Genomic DNA, 17,824 nt, shown 5'->3' with positions numbered 1-17,824 from the left:
TGAGTCGGCCAGGTCGGGCAGAAAGTGCTGCGGGCGGCGTACCGCCTGCGGCCAGAGAAAGAGAAGTAAATATCGGCCGCACATGGGTCCGATGGTGCGATGGGTAAGTACAGAGGGGTGCAGAGCCAAGGACTTGGTCGGGAAGGATGCCGTCCACCTGGCGCAGCCAGCTCGCTTGCGACACGCCTCGGCCTCGCTGCCCGCCCCGCCGCACCCCTCGCTCGCTCGGACATGGCCGTGCCACCCACCCTATGGAGCGATGGAGCCAAGCAAATTGTCGCTCACTCGGCAGGCTCGGCAACTAAGAGCCTCCTGCGATGGGATATTAAAGGGGGAGGAGGCGTGAGTTGCGCGCGGCCTGACTCATCTTTTGCCCTTGTGGTCCGACTGTATCGATAGCGGGCAAGGACGCGAGCCGAGGCGACCTCATCGACACGGATCGCACCGAATATAACGCGACGACCTGGGAGAGCAGCTGCAACGAAAACAACACCCACCCCCCCCCCATCCACCATGAGCTCACGCCACGACCCCGCGCCAATACCGAGCGACCTGCCCCCCGGCGCTGGGGCGCTGGGCGACGTCGAGGCCGCGCTACCGTCTGGCGCCGCGACGCCCGACGACGGGCGGAAGAAGAAGGGCGGGGGGTTGACCGAGGGTGATGCGGGTAGGTAGCTGCAAAGTGGCGTGGTGGCAGAGCTAGCTCACACACCCAGACGTCGCAGCGATCCCGGAAAACAACCTGTGGATCGTCATGCCGAGTATCGGCCTCGTGCTCTTCCTCTCGGCGCTGGATCAGACCGTGAGTGCGGCGCGAGGCGCGCGGCCGGCGGCGGCCGCTCCCGTTCCCCCGCTTACGGCCCAGATCATCGCCACGGCCCTGCCGACCATCGCGGAGAAGGTACGCTGCCCCCTCCCGGCCCCACGCACGCCCGCTGACGCCTAAAAGTTCAACGCAAGTCCCTCCGAGTTCTCGTGGGTCGCGACGGCGTACCAGCTGGCCATGACGCTGCTCACCCCGGTCAACGGACGCGTCTCCGACATTATCGGGCGCAAGCCGATGCTGTACGCCGCGATCGTCGTCTTCACCGTCTTCTCGGCGCTGTGCGGCGCCGCGCAGAACATTACCTGGCTCATCGTCGCGCGCGCGTTCCAGGGCCTGGGGGGCGGGTCGATCATCGGGCTGACGACGATGGTGGTATCCGACATCGTGCCGCTCCAGCAGAGGGGCACGTACCAGGGATACATGGGCGCGAGCTGGGGCGTCGCGGCCGTCCTCGGCCCGATCATCGGCGGCGCGCTCACCCAGAAGGCGAGCTGGCGCTGGTGCTTCTTCATCAACCTGTGAGTGGGGGTGTGGCGGGCCGAATGTGTACTGATGCGACTCCAGCCCCACCTGCGGCATCGCCCTCGTCCTCCTCATCTTCACGCTCAAGCTCAACCCGCCCAAGGGCATCACGTTCGCCGAGCTGCGGCGCACGTTCGACTTTGTCGGCCTCGTGCTCGTCATGGCTGGCGGCGCGCTGCTGATCACGGGCTTCTCCTGGGCCGCCGACCACGGGTTCAACACGGCGCCGGCCATCGCCATGATCGTCGTCGGCGGCGTGCTGCTGGCCTTGACGGTCGTCAACAGCCTGTATACCAGCCGCAACGCAGTCATCCCCGCGCGCATGTTCAAGACGCGCACGACGCTCTTCTTCACGCTGGCGAGCACGCTGCACGCGCTCGCCTTCATCCCGAGCAACATTTTGTTGCCACAGTTCTTCCAGGGGGTGCGCGGCGCCGACGCCCTCCAGTCGGGCATCCAGCTCCTCCCGTACGCCATCTTCGTGTCGTGGTCGACCGTTGTCGCCGGGCAGATTCAGAGCCGGCTGCGCATCGTCCGCCCCGTGGTCTGGGTCGGGTACGGCATGGCCGTGCTGGCCTTTGGCATCATGTACGGCTTCTTCGACTCGACCATGCCCCTTAGCAGGCAGTACGGCCTGCTCATCCTCCCCGCGATTGGCATTGGGCTGTCCCTCTCCTCCCCGCTGCTGATTATGCAGGCGGCCATGCCGCTGAAAGACATGGCGGCGGTCACGTCCGCCTGGACGCTGACCCGCTCGCTCGGCGGCTCGATCGGCATCGCAGTCTTCACCGCCATCCTCAACACGGACATGCGCTCCAAGTTTGCCAAGGTGCCCGGGTTTGGGACAGAGTTCGAGGTGCCCACCAGCGCGAGGGGGTACGCCGCGCTCCATGAGCTGCCGGACGGCCCGACAAAGGACGCGGTCCTCAAGGCCTTCTCGGACAGCTTCCGCCCCGTGTGGCTGCTGTCCATTGTCATCTTTGCCATCTGCCTCGCGATCACCATCCCCACCCGCGCGTACAGCCTCAACCGTGGCCCGCAGAGCGCCAAGAGCCCCGGAGACGTCACGCCCCCGCCCGAGGCCGAAAAGGTCGGCGCGGAGGCCGACGCCGACGCCGACGCCCAGCGCGACGTGTCAGAGTCGATCAACACGACGCCAACACTCAACTCGGCCGCCAGCCGCGAAGACAAGGCAGATACCAAGGCCTAGCCTTGCCATAGATCAACGCATAGGGGTTCATCAGCCATACGCATCGTTAGCATCCGTTTCAACATCTCATGCATCGTAATTAGCATACGGGGGTGGGTGACGCTACATTTCAGTTCTCGTGGCACAGGCCTACTGGCCCGCAGGACGGCCGCCCTGGTCGCCCGGAGACAGCAGCACGACGGCATACTTGCCAGAGATCTTCCATCCTGGCTCCTCCTCGTCGAGCTTGGGCCCGAGCTCCTTGGGGATGCCGACGACCACGTCCGACTTGATGGTGCGCAGCGAGCAGATGGGGGGCGCGCCCTCGTCGGCCGCGAGCGGGCCGATGGCGACCGGGAACGGCGTCTCGGGCGGAGCGTGGCAGTCGTACGTCAGCTTGCGGTGGTTGAGGTCGCCCTTGAAGATGACGAGCTGCGAGCTCTGCAGCTCGATCCACAGGTCGGGCGACTCGCTGTTGAGGTGCCAGCTGGAGACGTGTGAGCGGGGTCCAGCACGCACAGCCGCAGCACTTACAACGTGTAGCCCGTGCTCCAGAACGGATGTGACTCGTACTTCCACTTGCCCTCCTTCTCGTACTGCTTCCAGCGGCGGCCCATCTCGCGCAGCGAGTTGTTCTCCTCCTCCGACACCTCGGGGAAGAGGTTGCCGTGCACGCAAATGTTGAGCAGCCAGTTCCAGTCCTGCTTGGTCACGTCGGACACGAACCACGGCATGCGCTTGCCGTGGAAAACAACCGTGCTCGCAATGCCCGACTGGATCAGCCAGTCGGCGTAGACCAGGTCGCAGTAGAGCTCAAAGCCGGCGTTGTCGAGCACAAAGTCGATGCGTGCGCCCTTGAGCGACAGCACGTAGTCGGCCAGTTTGTCCAGGTCGTTGCCGAGGATGTTCTTCTCTGTGGCGGCGAGGTGCTCGCCACCCGTCGACTGGAGCTTCTTGATGTCCTCCTCGGTCATGTCGATAAGGAGCGACAGGTCGGTCGAGTTGCCCCACAGGCAGACTGGGGCGTCAGGGCCGCTCCGAGGGGCGCACAGATTCGCAGCTACTCACTCTGAGTAAGCTCAAGGAAGATGAGGCGGTTCTTCTTGGCCTGCTCCTCGGCGCTGCCCAGGACGTGCGCCGGCTCGTGGAAGCGCGTCGAGAGCTCGAACACGGCCTGCGACGAGCGCGAGAACGTGTCACACTTCTGGCGGAAGAAGACGTCTGGGGGTGAGCGCGGCTCGTCCCAATGACGAACCATAATTTTCCCAGTACTTGGACAGGCTGAAGCATTCACGCAGACGACGGTACTTGTACGCCTCGGCAAAGAGCCACGGCGCATTCATAAAGTCCTTGCCGCGGAAGAACTGGCAGGTTAGTAATCGAGCCCCAGATCCACGCCCAGCGACATACTCTGGCAATTTCCTGTGTTATCATATCAGCAAACGCCACCAGATCTGGCCGCCGATATCTTTGCCACATACCTTGTTCCACAGCGCGACGTCGCCCGCGCCGTCGTCGACGATCGGGCGCAGCGTCGCATTGTTCTGCAGGTCGGACATGAGCGCGTCCATGCGGTGGATGCACTCGAGCAGGTCGAGAATCCGGTCCTCGTCGTACTCTTGGTTGAGCGTGAGCCAGACGTCATTGATGGCCTTGCCCAGGATCGTGGGCAGGCGCACGCCCATCGTCGCCTGGGGTGTGAGAATGGGCGCATATACAAACAGGGCGTGCAACTCACATGGGCGAACGAGTACTCGTGGTAGCCGCGGTATGCGGGCCAGGGGGGCTGATCTGGTGGTGTGAGCGTGGTCGTGGTGGACCCGCAGACGTACTGGGGTTGACGCGCGATGGTGTGCGAGGCCACTATGGGGTCAGCGGGTTCGCCACTGCTGCTACTCACCGCCGGCACGTCCTTCTTGAAGTCCGCCTTCCTGGGCGGCAAGTTGCCGAGGTTGAGCTGGGCCGTGAGCGAGTGCACCGCGACGGGCGACATACCGTCATCTTGGACGGCGCCTTGGCGCTCGGGTGAGCCTTGGTGGTCGGGGTCGATGTCATTGTGAGTACTAGTGGTGGTGAGTGATCACTTTTGGAACAGCAGTGATAGTCGGAAGGAGAAAGAGAGGATCGGAGAAGCGGGCCCATTATACATGGGCTTGCACCGCAGCAGGACGAGAGGAGTAGCAGGACCTCGCTCTGTCCCAACCCCCCTCGTATCTCACTCACTCCAACGCAATGATTTCACTGGCGCTGGGTGCCCCTCGGATGGTGACGTCGCAACGACTTGTCCCTGGGGTTTGGCACGTTTGATGTGATTGTTACACGGCGCGCGCGCCCTGAGCATTGCGCGTAACCCCATATATCGCCCTTCCCCTGGCACCACGCGAGCGAGCGAGCGAGCGCTAACGCAGTGCAGAGTGCAGAGGGCACGCCCAATCAATCAGGAGAGCGAGCGCCGCAGCTGACCACTGCACCTGTGGGAACGAGGCGTGCATCGTATCCAGGGGCGGGTACAAGTTTGAGGGGGGAGGGGACCGGAGGCAACGCCGGCCGTTATGGGGAACGCACGCGGAGCTGGGGAGGAGGGGAGATGCCGTCTGATGCCGGCCGGGTAGGAGCTCCGGGAGCTCCGCAAGAGGTCGTCAGCGGCGTTGCGCGGTGCGTCCGCAGCAGTTGAACGCTGCTGCTGCTGCCGTGCTGCTGCCCTCTCTCCGTGCCCCCCGAACCCCCAGAATCGCACACTGTTCGACCAAGGCGACTCGCGACAATGGGCCCTGGCCCAAAGCGGCACCGCGCACCCTCACCTCACCCCCCCACATGTGCCTTTGTCTCTCTATCGCACGCGGCTCCCAGGGAGACCCGTGTTATCTCGACGCACTCGGGGCGCTCGCATTGGTTCTTGTCAAGCTGGCTCTGATCAGCCTGCGGTATTTACTGGCGCAGAAGGTGGCGAGGATGGGCTCAAGCACAAGCGCACAGCGCACACGAGTGGGCGTGAATTCCACGGAATGGCGTCGGGGCCGTTATCGCAGAAGAATGGCGTTGGGTAGGGAACTCCGCAGCTCATAGGCGCATTGGCTTGAACTGCGCCTTGGGCTGAGCCTTGGGTCCTCTGCAGGCGTGTTTGGGGGTGGGCGTGTACTTGTGCTCAGAGCGGTTGGCTCGGCGGCGAAGTCTGGCTGCAGGCTGTGGGTCAGGCAGCAGCAATGACGCAGTGGCTCACCCACCCACCACCAATTGGCCCCTAACGCCTCCTCCACTTTTTGGGTGCAGCACAAACTCGCAACAAAGTCGGGCAAAATACCGCACCATGGGGTCGTCGCACAGGGATCGATCGAGGTCGCCAAGTGAGCGACGGCGAGAACGCGGCGGTGAGCGTGAGCGTGATCGTGAGCGTGATCGTGAGCGCGACCGCGACCGTCGCCGCGAGAAAGACGACCGTCGCGACGACCCCGACAGGAGGGACCGCGACAGGCGAGACCGAGACCGAGACGGCGATAGGCGAGACCGAGACCGCGACCGCGACCGCGACAGGTCGGGCCGGAGGGATCGGGAGCGAGACGACCGCAAAGAGAGCCGGCGCGACCGAGACCGCGACGACCGCCGAGACCGCAGCCACCGCTCGTCGCGTGACGACTCGCCGCGCAAGCGGCAGCCGTCGCCCAGCGACTCGGAGGAGGAGCTGCTCGACCTGGCCGAGCTCGGCGTTGCCCCCATCACCGAGGACGACTACTTGTGAGCCCTTGCGCCGGCTGTGCTAACGCCCAGCCTCAAGGCCGACGAGTACCGCTTCTGGCTGCGCGAGGAGCGCGGCAAGTACCTCGACGAGCTGAGCTCGGAGCAGGCGCACAAGTACTTTCGGCGCTTCATCCGGCGGTGGAACGACGGCGCGCTGCCGCGAGAGTGCTACGCGCCGCACGACTCGACGGCGACGCGGGCCAAGGACCTGACGGCGTAGTGAGTGGGCGTGGGTTGGCGGCGAAGAAGGTGGAGTGAAGAAGGTGGAGCGTAGTCTGCCTTCCTCGATCGTCGTGCCCCGACCATCGCTGACGCCCCAGCAAATGGACCTTTGCGAGCCACCGCTCACGGGTGAATACCGAGGAGCTGGCCGCGGCGCGCGCCGACGTCGACCGCCTGACGCACGGCAAGGCGCTGCCTCCGTCTCGGCTCGGCGCGGCCGACGACGACGACGATGACGAGGAGATTGGCCCGCGCCCAGACCCGCCGTCGCGCTCGGCGTCGCCCGGCCCGCGCGTCGGCCCAGCGCCGCCGACCGTGTCGGACCGGCAGCTGGCGCGCGAGGTCGAGGCGGCGGTGGCGGGCTCTGAGCGCGCGGCCGAGCGCAAGGCGACGCGCAAGGCCGCGCTCGACCGCGCCGAGGAGATTGCGCCGCGCGCCGTTGGGAAGGAGGGCAAGATGGCCGAGAAGCGCGCGGCCAACGAGGAGAACAAGAAGTTTAGGGAGAAGGACCAGGCGGCCGGGCTCGAGGTCGACGACGACACGCTCATGGGCGGGAGCGAGAGCGGGTTTGCTGCTGCGTGCGTCTTGTCGTGGCCGGGCGAGCTGACGCTGACGCCGCAGGCTGAGGGCTCGCGACGCGGCTGCTGCGCGCCGCGCCGACAAGAAGGCCGACGAGATGGCCGAGAAGAGAGCGGCGATGGACGAGCGATTGGCAGAGCGCCGATCAAAAGAAGCAGCGACCATGGACATGTGTGTGGCACTTTTTACATCGCTAACGCTACAACAGGTTCAAGCAAATGGCAAAGCAGAGGTTTGGTTAGTAGTCAGTAGCATGCATCAGCCCATCAGCCCACATGTCCCCGGTGCAACAGCTACTGCGCGTGCTCTCGCACGGCAGGAAAGTGAAAGCAGAAATTGCCAGTGGCATATGCTTCACGGTCGGTGGATGAGATCCATCTCTGGAGAGAATCATCTCGCATAGTACAAACCAACCAGAACCCCAGCAGTGCCGTGCTCCTTAGATGGTGGTCTCGTAGGGCTGGGCGGTGAGGGTCTGGGGAACGTTGTTCTTCGACGAGATGGTGCGGGCCTCGCGGGGCTGGGCGGGGAGACGCTTGAGGACAACCTTCTCGCCCTTCTCCTTGGCCTCGCGCTTCTTGGCGGCGTTCGACTTGACGCGGTCAAGGAACTCCTGGCGACACTTGGAGTGGCGGACGTGCTCGACACGGACGTTGACGCGCTTCTCGAGGTAGCGGCCGTTGACGACCTTGTAGGCAATGACACCGACGGCGCGGGGGGCAACGTTGTAGACGATGCCGGTCTTGCCGTGGTAGAATTTGTGAGGCATTCCCTTCTGTCCCAGATGTCAGCTCGATCCAGGATGCCCTCTGGCAGCGTGTCGACTTACCTGCTCGCCAGCGTTGGCCACAATGTCAACAATCTGTGAAAAAGCGTCAGTGCTGATCGCCAGAGACGGCTCAAAGTGCCATCCTCCACCGGCAAGACTCACGTCGCCAACCTTGTAGTTGACAAGGTAGGTCGAAAGGTTCGGCGCTCCGTGCTTGCGGTGGGCCTTAGCAAACATGTGGCTGTTCTCGTCAGTCTGAAGCTTGCAAAACGTCGTAGTACGCACCGCGTGCGCGCGCGGCTACCGAAGGAGTGAGGCATTGTCGGCGGTTTTTCTGGAGAGGAGCGTCAGCAACTAGTCCAAAGAAGGAGTCGCCCAGGTCGTGCACACCGTGTCGGAGGTCGCGAGGTCGTCGTTCGAGGTGGGCCGCTACTCACTTTGGGGGTGTCGGTTGGTGTACGAGGGAGACCTTGTCGCGAGAATCGGCCTCCAAGTCGAGTGACCACCAACCACCCAGCGACACCTCCTACCCAGAGAGCGCAAAATTTGATCCCGCAATTTGTCGACAATCGCTGGAGGTGAAAATGCCACGAAGTACTATTACCGAGTTCCCGCCACGTGGTCAGGCACGCTCAGTCGCGCGACGTACGACGCTCGACATAGGATCGCGGCTGACTTTGAGCTTTGCGATCGTGGGTTGTTCCTCCTCTTCCTCACTCTTGTTGTGCGACGCGCGACCTTTCACTCAATCGGCTGATACACGACCCCACTCCGTCCTATTGCTATCAAGGCAGTCGTCATGTTCGCCTCGTCCTCCATCCAACTAACGCCCTCACTTGCCTAATCACCACGCTCATCGCCGGCTGGATCACACACGACTTGCTCCATCCCAGCACAATGTAACCACAGTTTGCATCACCGCCAGGAAGGATGGCGGCACACAATGGACCCTGCCAGAGCCCAGCCGGTAAGCCCGCGGCTGGGGGACTGCTTGATGGCCTCGATGCATAGGAGACGATCAGTGAGGTTCGGCCTCTGTCGTGCCTCGAAGGTGGTCGCCTCCTACTCCATCGTCTGGTGCATCTTCACCAGACTCTGGTGGTTGTGCTCGCGGACAACCTCGAACCGCTTCCACTTGTGCCACCTTAGGTGCGCGCCGTCCTTGTCGAACTTGCCTTCAGGAATCAGCTCAGTTACCCATGCAGTCGTCTGATACTTACCCGGGTACAGCTCCCGCATCCGTTGCTTGACCTCGGTCGACGAGATGACGGTCCGGCCGGTCTGTGTGCGCATTTCCTCGAAAATCCGCACGACGATCTCCTCGTCCGGGGGGGCGTCTGCTCCCAGGCGCAGGGCGCGCTTCTCGACGGATGAGGTCGTTATGGCCTCCTCCCACCCATCCATGAGGGCCCAACGGCCCTTGTTCCACCACTTGTCACGGTCTTCGTCATCGCATTGCTTTTGGGAGACCTTGCCCTTCCACCTGCTCCACAGGATCTTGCCCGGGAAATGGCGGTCTGAGATGTAGTTAGCAAGGGGTTTGGTTGTGGTGCTCACGGTTCCGGCGGAGGATCGCCCCCTTGATGACTGGAGTGGACATGGAGTCGCGCATCGCACGCAACAGCGTGTCGAGGATCAGCGTCCGCTGTGTCTTCCCAAGGGTTGACACAGTCGGGGGAGCCGGAGCACGGAAGATAGAACAGATCGACTCGTACAGAGCCGGATCAACCTTGTCCGGGGCCGTCAGGCGCAGGACGAAGCCAGTGTAGCCCTTGAACCTGTGGTCATCGCAGATCACGATGCCACGCCTGTGGTAGAACTTTCGCCAGTTGATACTAACGTGCTTGAAAGACAGTTCTGCAAGATCAGCGGCCATTGCTCAGCAGCCCGGATACGCACCTGGGACGACGTGCCGCACATAGTCCTGGAGGTCGTGCGACGTGAGGGTGTACTCCTCACTCGCACCGCTCCGCTTAAGGAGCGCGACCGCGAGGTCGGACAGGGAGAGCTTCTCGTCGATGCCTTCGATGACGAAAAGCCGCCTCACGTAGTCGACCTCGCTACCCATTGGCTCTGCGATATTGGCAGGCACAAATGGGTACGAAGGCTGGTCGAAGAGCGTGGTGCGGTGCCCCTGGTACCGGTGGCACCCGAAGCCTTCCGCGAGGGCCGACTCCACAGCGTGCACGCGCCGCCGCATCCGTCGAATGTCGCCTTCGGTAGCGTGGCGGAAGTCAAAGCCGGGCAGCCTCCACAGCTCCAGCATGTAGACCTTGGCGCTCTTGTCCTGCTCCCACTGACGAGCGACAAACTGCTTCCCCTTGCTAATGTAGTTAGTTTACGGACCTGGTGTAGCAACTTACCCCGTCTGGCTCTCCATCGCCCCGATATGAGAGGCCGCTCGGGAGGCTCCGCCTGTCTTGCTGCCGGTGGTGGACGTCGCGGAGCCCACATAGGCACATGTGACCTCACCTACGATGAGGATGAGGTACACGACCCAGTGCTGAGACTTGCTCGAGTCGCTCAACTTGCGGTAGCTCCCCACTGATGGGTACTGCCGGTGAGGGTGTCCTGGCTCAAGGCCAGCCGCCCTCAGCACAAGGTCCCGCGTGCCGTGGGTAAGACCCTCGGCAGCGAATTGTGCTAATTCCTCCATCTCTTGAGGATTCCCCAGGGTTTCTTTCCACGACTGGCTGGTGCCGTCGTGCTCTGCAGCAGCTGCCGGCTTGTCGGCCACCAAACGCCAAATGCAGGTCGAGTTCTGGCGCGTGTTACCCACCGGGCAGAAGAGTTGGGGGAAAACCCTCGGCTGCAGCACGGGTTGTTCTTTGAAGAGGTAATCTGCTCATCAGCTGGCTGGGTTTCGGTCTGGGACTGCACACTCACACGTGTCCCTCCTCAGCATGGCCCCTTGGAGGGCGTTGAAGGACAGCCTCCTCCCCCACGATGCGGCGATTGCTTCGGCCATCAAGGTCTTGATGGGCCGGTTGGGGCAAACGCCTGCTGTGAGGGGGGACCGACGGTCTGCCCAATTCTCGTCCGGGTGCAGACGGACGAAGGTCTGCTTGAGGCCGTGGTGGCTACCAACGACCTCAAACCGTGGCCAATCGGTCCACGGCCGGTTGGCGAACTTGGCCCACATCGTGTCGCAGCCGTCTAGAGATGTCAGGATCTCCATTTTCCCAACGAGAACCAGTCACTTACCGGGCAGCAGCTCCCGCAGCCGCTGGTTCAGCTCACTGGTGGAGAGAACCGTTGCGCCTGTTCGCTCGGCGATGTCCTCGAACACCTCGATGACCAGGTGCTGAGGAACGCGCCAGCCGCCGGTGAAGAGGATGCGCTTCTCCATCGACGTGAATGACTCGGGTTCCCACCCGCCCGACAAAGCCCACAGTCGGCCACGTGTGTGGAACTCCTCGGGGGGCACGGCGCGGAACCCATAGCCCTCACGACGCAGGAGGCGCGGTGAATCTCCCCGAATTCGAGACAGGCGCCTGTGGAGTGAGCGCAAGCAAAAGATAGCACCTTACCGTGACGGGGCTCGATTGCGAGGCGGAGGACAGCGACCGAAACCGCTGGCCAGAGAGCCGTGATGAGCGAGTCGCAGATGTATGTGTGTCGACCGTAAAGGTCGACTTTTGGGGCTTCCCCGGCGACTGTAAGCTGCTTGACAGCTCTTTGCTTATCTCTTGGTCCACCGAGCCTGGGTTCCTGAGGACCAAGAGGTTAGAAGAGCACGTCCGTCGTCCGGCGCGAACTTTTACATTCTGCGCCCGCAAACAACGAGGGCGTGTGAGGACACCCCGCTCGAACGCGAACTCTGCAAGGGTTAGTGTCACCTGCGAAGCAAAGAACTCGATGCAGAACCACTCACTTGGCACCAGGCGGCGGAGGTAGAACGTCACCTCGCCATTGAAGGCGCTGTACGGCGGCCCCATGAGGAAGAGGATGCCGGTGATGAGCTCGTCGAGAGGAAACTGACGAGCAGCGCGTCTAACCTCGTAGGTAGGGTGGGGACCAGCCTCTTCTCCGGGGTGGGGAGATATGGCCCGATCGGGATGCCTTCATTGCAGCCCTCGGTCCGGAAGCCAGGTCGGCAAAGACCTTCGGCAGCCGCCTGCCCCTCAAGGTACCAAAGAGAACATTTACGATGGTCTCGGCAAATAGGACAAACTGCCACATCTCCTTGATTTGCTCCTTCGTGGTGTGGTAGAAGTCGAAGGAGGGCCATCGACAAACCTCCAAAAACACCACCTGGTACCCCTGTGGGCTCTTGCGCCACTTGCGGTACAAGGGGATACCTGGCCTGTAGATCATGTGTCAGCATGTATGTAGTCTCAGCTTGATTACAGCACGTACTTCGTCGTTCTTTCAAAGCCTTGAAAGTGGGTCTTATGGCGGGCCTGCCCCCCAGTCCAACGTCCGCCGGAACCAGTCGATGTTGCGCTGCCACAGTAGCGCAAGACTGGCAGAGTGGGATCGTCGGGGACGAGGAAGGCGACATACACGACCCACCACGGGGACGATTGATTCATACCTTGAGGACGTGGTGGGTGGGTGCCCACGACCTCGAAGCGCCGCGAGTCCTCCGAGGGGCGGTGGCAAACTTCTTCCAGAGCCCATCGCGGCCTGCGGGGTCAGGGTCTGGATGCGCATAAGAATAGCAGTCACTTACCCGGCATGAGCTCCCGGAAGCGCTGGTTGAGCTCGCTCGTGGAGAGCAACGTGGCCCCCGTCCGAGCAGCGATGTCCTCGAAGACCTCGAAGATGAGGTCATGGAGAACCCGGGGGTCCCCAGTTTCAAGGACACGCCTCTCCATGGCAGTGACGCTGGAAGCTTCCCACCCAGACCCCAGACCCCAGAGTCGCCTCCGCGGGTTGTTCACATCAGGTGTGATTGCCCGGAATCCACTGCCTTCACGGCGCCTCAAAGCTGCAAGGATTTCACTGGTGCACAATCGAACGCCTGTTGTGTAAGCGCAGGCATTCGAGTAAGTACCTACCTTGGCGGCGTTCGATCGCCATCTTCAATACCGTCGTGGACACCCCTGGCCAACACGAGGCGACGAGGGCATCGACAATGTACGCATGTCGATGGTTGAGGTCGAGCTCGGGGGGCTCGCCCGGCGTCTGCAGCTGCGCAGACAGCTCGTCGTACATTGCGGCGTTCACTGTCGCCGGAGCGCGAAGCTCCAACAGCCCGGACGACAAGGATTCCCATGGCCGAACTTTGACGTTTTCGGCCCGAAGGCAGCGAGGACGCATCAACCCCGCGTGCTCTGCGGCGAAGGCTGTGGGGTTAGCCTGTCTCTCCGCATGAGGCCTACTCACTGGGCACGATGCGACAGAGGTAAAACGAAACCTCCTCGATAAACAGCCGGTACGGGGGCCCGACGTGGAGGAGCATCCCCGTGACCAACTCGTCAAGGGTGAACAGGCGGTCAGAGCCCGCCACGTTGTAGACAGGGGGAGGGGGGACCTTGAAGTCGTAGTGCTGCAGCGTTCCGATCGGAAATGCCTGGTTGCAGGCATCGATCGGGAACGCGGGTTCAGCGAAAAACCTCGGCAGGCCGGGGTGCCGCAAGGTGTCGAACATAATCATGCCGACGGTCTCGCAGAAGTACACGGACTCCCGAAAGTCCGTGATTTCTTCCTTCGTCGCAACCCGAAAGTTGAACGAGGCGAATCGACAAAGCTCGACCATCACCAGACGATACTTCACCAGGCCTTTACGGCACTGGCGATAAAGGTAAAGGGGTGAACTAAGGAATTTCGGTCAGCCATTGGCTCAATTCTCAACTTGGGAAGCCAACACGAACCCATTGACCCTCTTGAAGCCTTGAATGTGGTTCTTGAGGCGGGCCTGGCCGCCAGTGTACTTCCCCGCCGCTGAAGTCGCAGTGCCCACATACTTGAGGGCAGGAAGATTGGGGTCGTCCGGCACGAGGATGAGCAGGCAAACCACCCACCAGGGACAGTCTGCCGTGCTCACCAATCCGGATGCCATCGACTCGATGGAGGGGTAGGCGGGCAAGGGGTCTTCCCGGCTTTGATCTGCAGCCGGCAGCAGTGCGGCTACCCCACCGGAGGTGAGACTGTCGACAAATGTGTCGACAAGAGCTGGACCTTCCACCTCGTCGTCCATGCGGACCTTCCAACGCTCTGAGGGGCCCACGCTGTCGCACAGCTTGGTGCGGACCGACGAGATTAACGTGACGAGCTTCCGGCGATCTTCTCCCCGACCCTTGTCGGGGTTCTCGAAGCTACGCCCGCTCGCCCACTTGCGCTGCATATTGTCGAGTTCCCGCCGGTCGCGTCGGAATACCCCCGCGTACTGGGATCAGCAATGGTCATAGCTTATGTTACTCACCATGCGGAGCCGGCCAGGCTCTGCCACCTCATCCTCGTAGAGCCGGTCCTCGTCTGGCAGGGCGAGGAAGGTAGCGCCGCCATTGAGATCATCGGTGTCGTCTGGATCAATGGGCACGACGGGGCGCTCGTTTGCCTGCTCCTTGTTAGTGTTTTGTTAAGATCAACACAACTCACGTCCTCAACGTTCTCCTTGTGCCACGGGTCGTTTGCAAGACCCGCGACGACGTCGTGGGTCGATGGGCCGCCTCGACCAGACGATTAAGGGCCAGCTATGGGTGCTGTCTCTTCGCCAGAGTCCTCGTCGGGATCGTGGTACCGTTGACGACGTTGCATTGCGAAGAGGAAGAATGAATGACAGCGAGTGTCTGAACTGGTACATGCAGTTTGTCCACTGGTGTCCACCCCGCTCCTGCCGCAGCATCTCTTTGAGCTGCTCAATGTCCTCGTCCGCCTGCCGCATCTTATCAATAAGGTCTATCACCTCTGCTATTATCAGCACTTCACATCGGACGCAGCCCTGGCGCAGCCTACAACTCTCACTCACTGACACCGTGCTTCTCAAGACCGCGAGCCTCAAGGGCCTGCTGGGCCGCATCCGACTCGGCCTTTGCGAGCTCAATCGAGCGCATGAGCACACCCTCCTTGACCGTGCGAGATGACGCGCCGCCCTCGGAGGATGCCGTCCGACGCCGCTTTGGACGCGGCGCGAGGTCGGCAGGCCGCGCGGGCATCGGCGGCAGTGGACGCCGCTTGCTGGGCTGGGCGGGGCGGGGCTTGATCCACGCGGTCGGATCGAGGCACGACACAGCACGACCGCCCCTGTACGATCGGCTGGAGTGGGGCTGCCGCCAAAGGCGGCGTGGGCCCCGGCGATGGCGTCGAAACAATCAAAGGGCCAGCCACCGACGGAGTCGAGGCGAAAAGCGCGTCGTTCGAGTAGTACTCGTCGTCGGCCTCCCCCTCCTCGCCCTCCTCGACTGTCATGTGTTAGCCAGGCGGAGAGGAAGCGTCGGGATTCATCCACTCACCAGCGGCGCCGACTGCCGCGCGCGACCACGGCACGGTGACCACCATGTCGCCGTCCGAGTACGCGTCGTCGCCATCTTCCGTCTCCTCGGCGTCAGCCATCTCTGTGAAGCGTTAGCGGGCTATAATGCAGTGCTGCCTCCGACTACTCACGGGGCTGGCCCGCGTCGAGGTCGTGACCTGCTCCCGTACCGGAACGATGGACGACACCCGGCGTGTCGGTGGGCGGGGACGGGCAACGCCCATACACCGACCATCCGAGCTCGTAGCGGTCGGCGTAGCCTTCGAGCGTCCCATTGATGTCGGCCTAGCAAGTATCAGCTGAGGAACGCCTTGCAAAATCGAGTCAACGGACCATGGTGGCGGTGGCGTGGTGGAAAATGATGATAAGTGTGGAAAAGCTCGAAAAACGACTTTCTGTAAGGACGACCCCCCTCTCCTTCCAGCCCTTACCCTCTTCCCCATGGCTCGCTCTCGTCGATAGGATAGCGTGGCCGCTTTGTCTCGCGTCGCGCCCCCTTTGACTCGCTCAACGTGCCGCGCTGTCCACCCCTGTCGGCGGCGATGGATGGCCGGCGCCCTCTTCGCCGCTGTGCCACTCCGACCTCACCCTCGTACCCACGAGCATCAGTCAATGCTTGGGGTTGGAGTGGCTCCCTCTGGTGTTGTAATCGTCTTACGCCCTCGACCCGTCTGCCTTATGCAGTCTGGCCTCTAGCCTGAAGGGACCGCTCGCACAGCGTGTACAATTATTTTTCTCCTTCACGACGGGGTCCTTAGAGTGCGAGAGGTGCAGTGTCTGGCACGCCCCGCCGCGGCTCGGTGCTCTTTAAAAGATGCAGCCTTTTCCCCCAACCTCTTCACTTGCATTATCCTCACTCGTGAGCAGAATCTCCCATCGCCCCACCATCCCCACCACCAACACCACCACCACCACCACCACCACCACCATCGTGAGTCGCGGGGAAGGTCGAGAAACTGAATTGAGCAGACCCCCTCGATCCTCGGCGCGGTCAAGGACCAGATCAAGCGCAAGAGGCTTGTGATCGACGAGGACGAGCTCGAGGTGAGGCCCGAGTTGGGCGTGGGTGAGGCTGACCTTCCCCCGGAGTTTGCGCGGCGCATTGCCTCGCGCCGCATCTCGGGCTCGCGCGGGCGTCTCACCCTCGACGCCGACGACATCCTTGAGGGGGAGCAGTTCACGGCGACCGTAAGTGAAGCAACGACCCGAGCTAACACTCAGTCGGCGGCGACCAACGTCGGTGGCGCGGCCACCGCGTCTGACGACCCGACGAGATCGCCGAGGACATCTTCTGCATGTGGGGCACCAACACCCTCTCGGTCGAGGAGATCCTCTCGACGATCCGCATCCTCTACGGTCGGTACACCGTCATTACCTCGCCTAACTGTGCAGAGGAGAGTGGCACGCAGCGCTGACGCTGGGAGTCGTGGCGCCAGTTCCGGCTTTGCTCCGTGGTGACTAGCATCACTCTTTAGTATGTACATACGTATGTACAACCACCCAATGTATCTTCGAGGCCATCAACCTCCTCCCGCTTGCATCCACCCCACCCCACGCCAACTCTCCGAGCCGTTATTTCCTGTGCAAACGGTCCCGCTGCCACGTTGTCAGCCCAACCGCTGAAAGCCATGGGCGTGACGCCCATACCACGACAGACTGACCTAACGCTTCTTGGGGTGTGCCGCTCGTTCCGCGACCTTCTCAGGGTAGTCATTTATCAGACGCCACAGCCCGCTCTCGGGCGGGCCGTCTCGCCAAAGCACGTTTTTCAGCTTGCCAGGCTGAAACCATCCTTGTACCCTCGAAAGTCAGCAAAGGACTGGAGGCTTACAGTACCACTTACAAGGATGCCGGCACATAATGGCGCCGTTCAACGCCCGTCCAGTGAGCCCCCGGCCCGGCGACCGCTCGATCGCCTCAACGAACAGCTCGCATTGGGTCATCTCGGGGCGAACGGCGTTCTTAAGAGGCTTTGGTGTTCACACACCAGACGGGTGCATGCGCACTAGATCTTGCTGTCGGTGTGACCGCACAACCTCGAACTACCGCCAGTCTTTCCACCGGAGGGCAATCTCATTCGGGGAGTCGGAGTCAAGCTTGCCCTCACGGTGCTCAGTTCAAGGAACGCACCTACGGTTCATTGGATGCAAACTCACCAGGATAGAGCTGTCGCGCCACCTGCTTGACCTCCCCGGGTGACAGTAGTGTTCGTCCTGTCTTCTCGAGCATGTAGTTGAAAGCACGAACTACGATGTTGAGCGCGGTTTTCTCTGCCCATGACATGGCTACGTTCTCGGATCCCTCTACAAGCGCCCAGCGGTGTTGGTTGCGTGTCTTGCGACGATTTGCCACAGGGATTGTCTGCTCGATCTTCCGTAAGATCTTGTTCTTCCATGGCTGCCAGAGCCAGACGATCGTTGTGGTGATAATGATCCCTGGGGCATACATTAGCACCAGCATTCCGGTGAAGCCCATACCATGTCGGCGAAAGATGCCGCCCACGATCGCGTGTCCTGACATGGACTCGGAAAGTGACATTTGGAGCGCTTCCGTGATGAGTGA

General features: G+C 62.2%; 6 protein-coding genes across 6 annotated transcripts; 3 read left to right on the top strand and 3 right to left on the bottom strand.

Moving 5' to 3' along the window:
- Positions 1 to 513: 513 nt before the first annotated feature.
- On the top strand, positions 514 to 2,558 carry Q8F55_005046 (uncharacterized protein; the record flags this gene model as incomplete). Its single annotated transcript, XM_069353542.1, has 5 exons — positions 514 to 667; positions 717 to 802; positions 866 to 901; positions 950 to 1,344; positions 1,391 to 2,558. 5 exons carry the CDS (start codon positions 514 to 516, stop codon positions 2,556 to 2,558), a joined length of 1,839 nt encoding a protein of 612 aa, XP_069208184.1.
- Positions 2,559 to 2,687: 129 nt separating this feature from the next.
- On the bottom strand, positions 2,688 to 4,592 carry HRT2_1 (Hairy/enhancer-of-split with YRPW motif protein 2; the record flags this gene model as incomplete). Its single annotated transcript, XM_069353541.1, has 9 exons — positions 2,688 to 3,024; positions 3,072 to 3,555; positions 3,606 to 3,758; positions 3,793 to 3,901; positions 4,019 to 4,228; positions 4,276 to 4,328; positions 4,370 to 4,400; positions 4,438 to 4,494; positions 4,533 to 4,592. 9 exons carry the CDS (start codon positions 4,590 to 4,592, stop codon positions 2,688 to 2,690), a joined length of 1,494 nt encoding a protein of 497 aa, XP_069208183.1.
- Positions 4,593 to 5,844: 1,252 nt separating this feature from the next.
- On the top strand, positions 5,845 to 7,315 carry Q8F55_005044 (uncharacterized protein; the record flags this gene model as incomplete). The annotated part of the gene is made up of 5 exons (XM_069353540.1): positions 5,845 to 6,269; positions 6,303 to 6,491; positions 6,593 to 7,072; positions 7,116 to 7,244; positions 7,282 to 7,315. 5 exons carry the CDS (start codon positions 5,845 to 5,847, stop codon positions 7,313 to 7,315), a joined length of 1,257 nt encoding a protein of 418 aa, XP_069208182.1.
- A 197-nt stretch (positions 7,316 to 7,512) lies between these two features.
- Positions 7,513 to 8,162, bottom strand: RPL21A (60S ribosomal protein eL21; the record flags this gene model as incomplete). The annotated part of the gene is made up of 4 exons (XM_069353539.1): positions 7,513 to 7,848; positions 7,903 to 7,935; positions 8,005 to 8,083; positions 8,128 to 8,162. 4 exons carry the CDS (start codon positions 8,160 to 8,162, stop codon positions 7,513 to 7,515), a joined length of 483 nt encoding a protein of 160 aa, XP_069208181.1.
- Positions 8,163 to 8,904: 742 nt separating this feature from the next.
- Q8F55_005042 (uncharacterized protein) lies at positions 8,905 to 15,598 on the bottom strand (the record flags this gene model as incomplete). Its single annotated transcript, XM_069353538.1, has 21 exons — positions 8,905 to 9,017; positions 9,063 to 9,359; positions 9,400 to 9,699; positions 9,742 to 10,166; positions 10,206 to 10,683; positions 10,729 to 10,998; positions 11,047 to 11,336; positions 11,656 to 11,662; positions 11,717 to 11,819; positions 12,380 to 12,471; positions 12,518 to 12,808; positions 12,846 to 13,133; positions 13,174 to 13,604; positions 13,662 to 14,176; positions 14,213 to 14,347; positions 14,389 to 14,459; positions 14,759 to 14,972; positions 15,118 to 15,191; positions 15,243 to 15,344; positions 15,394 to 15,547; positions 15,596 to 15,598. 21 exons carry the CDS (start codon positions 15,596 to 15,598, stop codon positions 8,905 to 8,907), a joined length of 4,653 nt encoding a protein of 1,550 aa, XP_069208180.1.
- A 478-nt stretch (positions 15,599 to 16,076) lies between these two features.
- Q8F55_005041 (uncharacterized protein) lies at positions 16,077 to 16,677 on the top strand (the record flags this gene model as incomplete). Its single annotated transcript, XM_069353537.1, has 3 exons — positions 16,077 to 16,121; positions 16,232 to 16,450; positions 16,537 to 16,677. The coding sequence occupies 3 exons, from the start codon at positions 16,077 to 16,079 to the stop codon at positions 16,675 to 16,677; spliced, it is 405 nt and encodes a 134-aa protein (XP_069208179.1).
- Positions 16,678 to 17,824: the final 1,147 nt, after the last annotated feature.

The sequence above is a fragment of the Vanrija albida genome (genome assembly GCF_041260175.1).
Source record: "Vanrija albida strain AlHP1 chromosome Unknown contig_4, whole genome shotgun sequence".
NCBI lineage: Eukaryota > Fungi > Basidiomycota > Tremellomycetes > Trichosporonales > Trichosporonaceae > Vanrija > Vanrija albida.
This window is presented reverse-complemented; position numbering and strand designations above follow the sequence as displayed.